Genomic DNA, 11,908 nt, shown 5'->3' with positions numbered 1-11,908 from the left:
AAACTGTCGTGCATATGAACGGGGGCATACGCAAAGAATGCTGGGATTTAATTATAGAAGAGCGCCCCCTGTGTCAATAATTAGATTCAAAAATTGCAAGTTTTTAGACGGAACGCTATAGTTTTCAGCTTGCAAGTGGAAGGTGGGCAGTGCGGTTACCATTGCAATGATAATTATTGCATAATACGTCCCTTGTTTAACGCCACAGGCTGTTATCATTGTAAAAATTGCCAATTTTTGTCCAAAATTTTTACACGCTACAGAAAATCTATACCTGCCCTGCTGCAGGGTTTGACGTCGTGAACTGCTTCCATCAGAGGGAAACTGGGCATAGTTTTCATATAAACGTTTATGAAGTAACAATTACAGTTTATCATGAATCAATACAAATAACATTGCCAATCTTAACCCCTGGCGCGACACCAAGGGCTGAGCCCTATATAATATTATAATGGAAATAACAGACTCCGCTCTGACCATTAACGTTTGTTTGTGGGCGCGGGCTCGAGGAAAGCCAAATTAACGGGCTCGGCAAGCCTCGCCCGTTAATTTTTGGCTTTCCTCTCGCCCTTGCCCACAAATAAACGTTAATGGTCAGCGCGTCGCCCGTTATTTCTATAATATAATATATATATCAGTGTTCGAAAATACTGCCTGCCCGTCTGCCCTAAGGCAAGTAAAAATGACATCGAGCTGGTAAAATTCTATCTTACAATCCCGGTGGCCAGACAAGTTTCTCGTTTGTTCCGACTTAAAGTCTGCGACGAGCATCAGAGACTACAAGCGGTACAGCAACATGTCCCATTGTCTACGTTTACGGGCGGAGGTTGGAAATAGGTCAGGCTACCTGTACGTTACAAGGACTATGATCGCGGCGACCCCGGCGACCAGCTAAGCTAAGCACTTCAGGGTCTTGTCAGAAAAATCAATCAAAGGATTGATATTAGAAATTTATTAGAAATTGATATTAGAAATACAAAATTCAGTGTTTTTTGTCAGAATATATTGCTTTTGGTTTGATTTTTCACCGTATCTTTTTCTTCTCAAAGCTTGAACTCGCGTTAATCCAAATTACTCACTTCATGAGAATTCCGGCAATCTGACCCTAGCCACTACGTTACACACAAATGTACATGTGCTCGATTGGTCGTTTGACGTGTGAGAGGGGATTTACACAGATGGAAATTGCCAAGACCCAGTACCAGTATAGACTCAAGAACTCAACCATGTCTATGTTAATGATGATTTTAATCCATTCTCCTTCAATTTCTGTATTTGACCCAGCTCCTGCAATCGAATATCTGTCACTAGGATTAAACCTACCATCATTATATAGAAAGCCAAGTTTCATTGAGAGGTACCGGGGAAGGACTAAGGCCTAAGACATGGCGCAAGAAATGGAGGAACGGACTGTTGCAGAACTGCTAGATGTGGTAGAAGGGAAGTCTGTAGATTCCTCTTCCCAAAAAACAACAGTTCTGCTACTATCAATGCAGCTGCTGTAGGCGCTGACTCGGACTACGATTCCAATTTTTTCTGATTTGGATGTTACTGAAAATAGTAACTTTTGACACCTTTGTTTCTGGTGTAGATTTAAAATAATATAAAATATGATCGTGTTCTCCACATGGTAAAATTTTGAAATTGAACTATTAATGTAGTTTACATGATAAATCTCCGGTATTGACAATTACGGGTATATGTACAAAGATTTTTCCCTAAAAATATTATTGTTTTCAGTGATAAAACGTCAAGATTTTTTACAGTAAATACTATTGTGCTTGTTTGTATGTAGGCCTATATATGAATGTGGAAAAACGAGAGTGAGAGATTGGGTTTCGTTCCCTGCACAATTCTGCACGTAAAGTTTAATGATCAAGAACACCCTGCTAACCTTGTCAATGTGATTATTTGTAACGTTTATAGAAACGATTATTCGAATGGCTAAATATTGCAAATATTCAACAATTCTACTCAAGAACACCCTATCCAATGGCGAAACCGGGGACAGGCTGTTCTCACACTTGGACACTTCCCTCCCTTTCACCGCCACGGGTCGATCAAGGCCCATAGTTTGCAAAACCTGGTGAGTTTGTCGCACGTTTGATGCAAACCAGCTACAACTCTAAAAATGGCTGAAACTAGTGCATTAACGATTACAGATAAGAATGAAATAAAAAACCCTAAACATTACCTTCTGATAGTCTAACTACCCAGATCTACTCGTTTGATAGCTAGCTGCTCATATTAAAAAACTTTCAATTTTGCGATTTTGAGTCTTCCATTTTGACCTTGAGGCTGCTATATTGTCAACAATTTTATTACGATAACCTGCTATTTTCTTAAAATGAAACTATAAAGGATAAAAATGCAAAACGTAATCTTAATAGGCATTTACGATGGAAGTAAATTCACTATTCACCACAGAATCATCTGTAGAGCAGAAAGAAAGACTACTTATTTGCGTACACTTAGGGATTTGTTTCTAGATTTAATAACACGATTGTGATGTAAATATGCATTCGTTTTGAAACAATTCTCTTTACCTGACATGAATGTTTCGAGCCGTGACATCAAAACTGTTCATTTATTTCGAATTCCTACACGCCCTCGGCTTTGTTCCCTCTAGAATGGCAACCACCTTGCCAAGGCAAGTTGTATTTCTACAAGAATCAGAGGTCGCGAAACCAATACGACAAGCCTCAGAGTCGCCAAGGCAAGATGTTCATGTGACAGACAATTATACTTCAGAGAATGATATCATGCAGCGAATCATTTTCATCTCCCAGAAAATATTTGAACACTGAAACTGCTTTTTGACAGGACGAATACTTATGAAAATTAAGTGACCCCCTCTGTGCTGTTTAAAAAATACACGACCCCCCCCCCCCCCCTTTGCAGTTTTCAAATTTAAGGTGACACCGTCGGATTTGCCGGCCCACCCCTGGCCGTAATAACTTAATGCTCCCTAAGATGGAAATAAATTCAACGCAATTACTGCACTTACTCGTACTTTTGACCAATGATAGCCATGCCTACAATAGCCCATACCTGACCCTGCCCTGCCAGCGGTAGAAATGGGTCAGGGGACCAGACTTCAACCCCGTTCAGCAAAGCAGTGAAAACCAACATCTGCAGAAAATTCCCAAACTTGATTTAATATCAGGGAGCATTCTTTGTTTAGATACGATACGTTCAGTGAAAAATACTTGTAAATTCTTTAGGGTTGTCTATCGATTTAGACTGAGATAAATGTCAGGAAGGACAAGCAGTCATACCTTTCGGATAAATTGAGTACAACTATTGCTTCATGATTACTTGTAGTATACTTATTTCAGCTTTGTTAACAGATAAAAGAAATAAAGCCCATTTTTTACGAGAAACGATGTGCAGAAGATAGTAAACATGTCGATCACTTTTTGAAACCTAGCAGCAGCCAAGAACCCGAGCTGCTATCGAAAGAAAAATGCACTACTCTTCCTACCTGTTGTATCGCTCTCTCCAAGTTTAGCAGGTAAGCTCTGTGCCATGTGAGAAACGCTGGTCCTTCATGTGAAAAGTCAGCAAATGTTTGGCTACGGTCGGTTTCGTCTGGCATTAACAGATTTTTTCTCCCTACGTAATAATGATACCACGCAAATTGGTCATACACGTTGATTTCATTAAACTGAGGGTTTCTCCCATCGTCCATATCTCTATAGAGCGTTGTCGGTATCATATAATCACTCACTCTATCTTTGGCCATCTGTAGGTACAGTTTGAATTTGTCGACTTCGTCTTTGTCCATCTGTAAAATGTTACGACGGATTCTCTGCTCTCGTACATCGCATCGTTTTCCAGTCCACCCAAATTCGCAGTAGCTACAGTCAGCTCCTGCGAAATTTCCTGAAGAGAGTAGAGATGATAGCCTCGTTAAATCAAGGTAAAACTCTCTATCGCAAAGCAAAATTATGAGAACTTAAAGATTTTAAAACAATTAAAAAATAAGCAAATGCCAAAACAAAATCAGCCAGAGAAGGCTTGAAAGTAAAGTAAAGGTTGAAGAGTAGGGAAAAAATAATGTACAAAGGATCAGGTAAAGAAATAATGCTATGATGATATCATTCTTCTAGATTCCCCTGGATATACCAGATATGAACTGTAAATGCTCACGTGTTTCATTGTACATGTATATTGCAGTTATGTGTAAATTTGAACCTTTGCCACATGTTTGCAACTTCATTGAAAGTATTATGATCAACATAATGAACAATATTCACCACAGATTAAACTCTATAGGTCATTAAGTATTCAGATACGCAATTAGCTGAAATAGAAATAATTAATTTCTTTGACTGCTGTCATTGTATCACCATTTTATATAGCAAGTGTAATTGCCTTTGGTCAAGTCCTTCAAACTATACATTCCAAACTTTGAAAGCTCATTGGATATGCAAACTATTAATTAACTGACATGAAAACTTAAAGTGCGAAATGACTTTCAATATTGGTATAACCTGGTATAATCATCAATGTACATAGCATATTATGCCAACTTTGATCAAATAAATCCGAGTGTGTATCCCTAATTAGGAACGTTCATTAAACATACACATTAGGAATTGGCTGAAGCAAAATTGCTTTATAATGTTAGCCTACATAATAGTACCTTTAATGTACATAGCAATTTTCATCAATTTTCGTCATGTAAATTCAAATATATATCCCTAATTTCAAAAATTCATTAGATATGCAAATTAGGAGCTGGATGAAGTAAAAATGCTCAATGACTTTCAATAATGTCGTATCATAGCATCTTAATTGTACATAGCAAGTTTTGTAAACTTTGGTTTAGTCAATGCAGATAAATATCCCTGATTATGAAAGTTCATTAAATATGCAAATAAGGAATTGGCTGAAGTTCAAATGCTCAGTGACTTTCAATAATGTTCTATCACAGTATCTTTAATGTACATAGCAAGTTTCATCAACTTTGGTCAGGTCAATTCAGATAAATATCCCTGATTATGAAGGTTCATTAAATATGCAAATTAGGAATTGGCTAAAGTTCAAATGCTCAGTGACTTTCAATAATGTTCTATCATAGTATCTTTAATGTACATAGCAAGTTTCATCAACTTTGGTCAGGTCAATTCAGATAAATACCCCTAATTAGGAAAATTCATAAAATATGCAAATTAGGAATTGGCTGATGTAAAAATGCTGAATGACATTTAATAATGTTTTATCATAGTATTTTTAATGTACATATCAAGTTTCATCAATTTCGGTCATGTAACGTCAAATTTAAATCCTTAATTTCAAAAATTCATTAAATATGCAAATTAGGATTTCGATGAAGTAAAAATGCTTAATGACTTTCAGTAAGGTTAAATCATAGTATCTTCAATATGCATACCAAGTTTCGTCAATTTTGATCGAGTAAATTCAGATATATACACCTAATTAGGAAATTTCATTAAACATGCAAATTAGTAGTTATCTTTCACGTCACCCCTTAATATCTTTCAAAGCTGATATATCTTGGTGTGATCAACATTTGTAGCGAATCTCATCAAATTGTGTGCAGTCTTTGTCAATATATATCAGTTTTTTCTAAAATCATTAATTATGCAAATGAGCAAAAAGTAAGAAAGCCACACCCACCAAAAACTAATCAGTTCTTGCCATTTGCAAACTGAATCTATGTACCAGATTTGATTCTGATCTGATGAGCAGTTATTGAGATATTGAGTACACAGACAGACAGACAGACAGATACACAGACAGACAGACACACAGACAGACAGACATCGCTGCGACATATGCCCACGTGCGTCAACACGTGAGCAAAATATGAACCACCCGTTGGTATTGACCATACTTACATAAAGAGCTACAATGGCCAGATGGCAGGAAATGTAAAATATGTGAATAATTTACAACCATGGAGATTTTTAAATTAATGCTATCAGTGCTATCATTCGAATGTAAACAGCACTTAAGTTAGTTACAGATAGTGAAATGCCTTCCACTGTGGGAGTGATTATGACACCTGGAATTTTCCTTAATCCAAATTTCTTATCAGTCTTTGTGTCTTACTTTTCGCGATGAAAAAAACAACTTCAGCTTTGTTTTCTGGATCAAATTTCATTACAAATTAATACGAAACGTGACAAAATTATATTCACGGCCTTCAACACTGTCTCACAGCATATCATGGATTGTTAAAGGTCATTTAAGGTCACAGACTTAGAGGATTACCTTAACTATACCACTTTGGGAGTTTCCTAACATTTTTAGCAGACGATTTATCTAATAACATCCCGCAGAACTTTTATACCATAATACAAAGCTTTATGATAAATAGTTTTGAGAACAACTTTTCTTGGCAAAAATTACAAAATTGTCTTAAAAATACAAATTTGCATATTTCAGGATAATTTCCACATAGCCAGCTATTGGTATCGCTGGGCATCTCTATACCAAATACAAAAGCTGTCCGTCTAGCGGTTTTAAAGAACAAAAATAAGATTTTGACCGAAAATGACAAAAATGGTCCTAAAACGGTAATTTTGCCAACTCTGTCGTAATTTCATCAAATTGGAAGGATAACACCCTTCAATACATCCAACCCAAATTTGAGAGCAATGGGGCTAGTGGTTTAAGAGAAGAAGAATTTTTACTTAAAATGAGGAAAATAACAAAAAATACAAAATTCAAGATATATATATGATGTACGTAAAACTGTATAAGGTCCACCTAAGGTACTTGCACACTAATTTTCAAAGCAATCAAAAGAGTAGATCTTGAGTTATTAATTTTTTACCATTTTCACATTTCCTAAGCACATTTGCATAATTTGGACAATGCACACTTCATTTGAACAAAATCCCATTTATGGCCCTGGATGTGTCTACACACCAAATATCAAGCTGAAAAGCGCAGCGGCTCGTGAGTTTTTGATGTTGACGGACATACTTTACTCACATACATACCTTACATACATACATTCATACATTCATACACACATACATACATACATACATACATACATACATACATACATACATTCATACATACATACATACATACAAACATACATACATACACAGAGCTCGAAATTAGCGGTAGTCCCGCGTCCACAGACTACCAATTTTTCCCTGGGGTTACCAAAATCCATGAAATAGTAGTCCACACTGACTACCAAAGCCTGAGACCTGAAATTCAGTCTGCACTATGCATGCCATGCCTGGTCCGTCACTTTGGGACGAGCTATTAAATTTAAATGCAGTCAAACCCAGCTGGACACAGAAAGGCCAGACTATGACTTTATTATGCAAATGACGAAGACGACCGGTCGTGCGGTGGAACTTCGCAACGAAGTTTCAATATCTGAACTGACGCACTTGAATGACAGGCACAGGAAATGATGGCCAATGAAAACGTATTTTCGGTGCATTTTGATCGTAATGTATCAATCACAATCCCACGGAAATTATGCCTCCTCACTACCAGAAAGTGTGTCTAAATGCTGAGAAGGTCGTGTTGTTGTCATGACAACTATCAAAATTTGCATACAACTCTGAGAGTAAAACGGGTTGTCAATAGGTCACCAAACTCTTAAGTATCATTATCGTCTATTATACCCTTATATATATTTCCTTTTCTTGTCTGGCGAAACAGAAAAAAGATATCCCTGAACTAAAATATGCATGGGTTACCAGCCATTTTCACTGGGCTACCAACTTCAAAAAATGGTAGCCCAAGTGGACTACCAGGGAAAAAAGTTAACATCGAGCCCTGATACGTACAAACAAACAAACAAACAAACAAACATACATACATACATACATACATACATACATACATACATACATACATACATACATACATACATACATACATACATACATACATACGCTCCGACTTCAGCTTATTTGATAATCTCACATTGATTTACCAAACGTGAGCTAAAATGGTGAACGTTTTATGACTTACCAACACAATGACAAGTCCGATTGAAAAAAGTTGTCGGCCACTGAAAACGCTCCGTATCCCCGTTTAAGCCGTCGGTAACATCCGTCACTTGTACCTGCAGGTCTTCGCAACGACCCCGACCAGGTCCGCCGCACTTCTCAGTCGTCCCGCTTGCTACAGGACAACATTCCTTTGAGGAAAGGATCTCGCTCGAGAGACACGTCTTCGGAAATAATGCGTGGTGTCTTTGAAACAGTAAGAAAATAAGACACGACAAGAAGGTGAGATGGTTGCTTGACGCTCCTTCAATCATAATCTTACTGCTCGAAATGCTTCTATATGACGATACAATATACTGCACACATGTCGCATTTGCCGAATTTTTAGAACCTTCTGACAGTTCCACGCCTTGCTTCACATTCAATTCATATTCAAATTATAGAGTGACGTATTTTTCGTCTTAGGTCGCCATCATGCATGACGTTTTCATTGTAAGAAGAGTGTATACAATAGCAGCAACCATTATAATGGTTCTTTTTTTTAGCTGGGTCAGTGTTTACGTGTTCTGGCGCAGTTTTAAATGACAGGCCTTTGCTGCTGACTTGCCCCTTTCGATGTCTGGTATGCACACATTGTGTGCACAGAACGCATAGGGTTTTTCTCACTTTAGATTACAGCTTGCATGGCAAGAGAATAAAAAAAACAAGTGACCATCAGTACATATTACAGTTATATATTTTTACTAACAGCAAACTGAACGAGAAATGCGTTAAGTAAAAATGTGAACAAAACTTATAACAGATTCCGCCACAGCATAGAGAACAACTACAGTAACAAATGAATTTTGTATGATGAGATATCCCACTGATCGAAAGAAAGCTAAACACTCTTTCGTTCTCAGCCTTATGTAATTTGAGGAGAGACATTGTCACTTTTAAGAGACCCTGCTGTTTATGTAAGATAAAAACACCATGCGTTCTGTGCACAAATGTGTGCGTACCGGACATCGGAAACGGGAAGATAAGCAGCATAGGCCTGTAATTTAAAACTGCGCCAGAACACAAAAATACTGACCCTGCTCAAGGAAACATTTAAAGGTTGTTTATCGACCCCCAAGGTGCCCTATGACCGCTGAGGAATTTCCTGGGTCAATGAGGTGCATTCATGTTTAAAAATAGATCTCATCGCCTGTGACAACGTCGCGGGCGCTCGTTAGCTGGATAGTCTGCTACATACTGGTGCCGCCAACTAATTTGTTAGTGCAAAAAGGTGTTCGTGCGCAGTTTTTCAGCGGGCGAGTAAATTTAAAAATTTACCAGCCGGCGAAGAGGAAAAAATACCGCCAATGATACGGTGTTGCTCACATTTGATCAGAATTGGTACATACTAGTATTGGTACCAAAGATCAACGATGATTGTTGTTCCTATCTGTTCAGTGCAGCAAAATTCTACATTGATGTTATGACAATGATTTCTACACAGTACACACAGAAAAACAAGAATGACAAAAGCAAATAAGGTCTGCAACATAGGTACTGGAGGTAAACTTTAGAAACATTCTACATCAATGGGACAAGCAGATCCTACATACATTAGCAAATGCCAATAAAAAAATCAGCCAGAGAAGGCTTGACAAAAAGAAAAGGTGAGAGAGTAGGAAAATGTACAGTAGATGAGTTATTCACAACCTTGGGGATTTTTTAAATGTTATCAGTGCTGTTATTGGAATGTAAACAGCACTTAAGTTAGTTATAGATGGTGAAATGCCTTCCACCTTGGGGGTGATTATGACATCTGGAATTATCCTGGATCAAAATTTCTTATCAGTTCTTGTGTGTCTTACACGGAAAAGTTGCAAACATTGGTCCGAAAGGAAAAAATTAAACTGGGCTTTGTTTTCTGGATCAAATTTCATTAAAAATTGATACCAAATATGACAAAATTATGTTCAAAGCTTTAACCACGGTCTCACAACATATCCTGGGTTTGTATAGGTCATTTAAGGTCACAGACTGAGAACAATTACCTAAATTATACAAATTTGGGGTTTCCCATCACTTTGGGCAGAAGATAACATCATTCAGGACTTTTATGCCAAATTACAAAGCTATCAGACAAGTAGTTTTTGAGAACAAGTTTTCTTGACCAAAAATGACAAAATTGTTTTAAAAATATGTTTTCCTGACCAAAAATGACAATATTGTCTTAAAAATACAAATTTGCATATTTCTGGACAATTTCCATATATCCAACTATTTTATTTTATTTTATTAAACCTTGTTTAACGAGGGTAGCCTGGTAAGCTTCAGTAAAGATGCTTATCTTCCCCAGGGTCCTCAGATGAACATACAAACTGATACAAAGCAGAACAACATGAAACATGACTAACAAAGCTAGAACAATACAGTGCACAGAAAAAAGTGGCCAGGAGTCACCACCTGCACACAGGAGAAAAAAACGCACAATCACACTAGATAACAAAAACAAATTTAACAAGAAAACTAAAACTCACAAACACAAAAAAATTATATCCAATAAGCTTTCAGGTAAGCTGTTTTAAAACTGCTTAATGAGTTACTAGATCTTATATTTAAATCGACATTATTCCACTGATTAGCACTATTTATTAGCACTATTATTTATTATTTAATAAACCCTTTCCGATAAAAATCCTTATTTGTTGCAGGAACCACTAACAATTTTTGCATCCTGGATCTTGTAACTCTTTTATGATCAATTTCGGTAAAAAGACTTGTCATATATTGCGGTGCAAGATTATTTAAACATTTAAAAACCATACAAACATTCTTATAAACTATTCTATCTGGTAATGGCATTATATGCATTGTTTTAAATAAATTCTCGGTCGAAGCATTACACCTTGCATCAAACATCACTCTTATAGCACGTTTCTGAATCTTATGCAACCCTTTCATAAACGGTGATGCTCCCCATAAATGACAACAGTAATACAAGTGTGGTAAAATATAGCTATTATAAAAAAGTTTTCTTATATTCATAGGTAAAAACTGTCTTATTCTCTTGAGCAAAGCAATATTACTATTTACTTTTTTAAAAATCTTGTAACAGTGCTGCTTCCATGACAGATTTTCACCGACAAGCGTACCGAGAATCTTTTCACAGTGTACTGCTTGCAATTCAGTTTCACCAAGATAACAGTCAAAAGTTTGTTTATTTGAATGTCTACGTTTTTGTTGCGTTGTTACAATCATTGTCTTTGTCTTGTCACAATTAATGGCCATTCTATTATTCTTACACCAATTATAAACATTTTTTAAGTTAGAGTTCAAAGTTGTCTCAATTTCTTGAATACATTTTGCACTGGTAGTTATGGTTGAATCATCTGCGTACATGTCAATGTTATTATCAATATAAAGTGGCAAATCATTTATGTAAATGATGAAAAATAAAGGCCCAAGTATACTAGCTTGGGGAACGCCAGTCAGAATATGTTGCTTTGTAGAGTATTGCCATCCCTGGGCATCTGTATACCAAATATCAAAGCTATCAGATTAGTAAGTTTTTGGATAAAAAATTTTTGACCGAAAATTCGGAAAATTGCCCCAAAATTACAAATATGAAAATTTCAATTCAATTTGTATAAACTTGACTGAGGTCATCTTGAGGAATATGTATACCAATTTTCAAAGCAATCAGATAAGTAGTTTCAGAGAAACAGATTTTTTTACTAAAAACAGAAAAAAATTACCCCAAAAATAGAAACATGCAAATTTCATCGCAATTTTTACACACCTAATGTAGAATACCTACAGAAACCTGCTTGCCAAGTTTCAATCCAATCTTTAGCCTTTTTGCTAGAACAGTCTTGTGTTGATCTGCCACACAGGCACGTCTGATCGGAAGACAGCGCTGCGTCATATGTTTAGACAGTGGTACTCGGACACGTGATGACACAGGTACGGATCCC

General features: G+C 36.7%; 1 protein-coding gene across 1 annotated transcript in view; it reads right to left on the bottom strand.

Annotated features, from left to right (window-relative positions):
- The window catches only part of LOC139141157 (proto-oncogene tyrosine-protein kinase receptor Ret-like), a 59,249-nt gene extending 55,575 nt beyond the window's left edge, over nucleotides 1–3,674 (bottom strand). Inside the window, exon 1 of the mRNA XM_070710766.1 lies at nucleotides 3,485–3,674. Within this exon, the coding sequence (XP_070566867.1) occupies nucleotides 3,485–3,530 (46 nt within the window). The 5' untranslated portion in view covers nucleotides 3,531–3,674. The remainder of the gene's footprint in view (nucleotides 1–3,484) is intronic.
- Between the last annotated feature and the right edge of the window lie 8,234 nt (nucleotides 3,675–11,908).

This window comes from Ptychodera flava, chromosome 9 (assembly GCF_041260155.1).
Source record: "Ptychodera flava strain L36383 chromosome 9, AS_Pfla_20210202, whole genome shotgun sequence".
In the NCBI taxonomy this organism is placed as follows: domain Eukaryota; kingdom Metazoa; phylum Hemichordata; class Enteropneusta; family Ptychoderidae; genus Ptychodera; species Ptychodera flava.
Note: the sequence above shows the minus strand (reverse complement) of the source record. Positions and strands in the feature narration are given on the sequence as shown.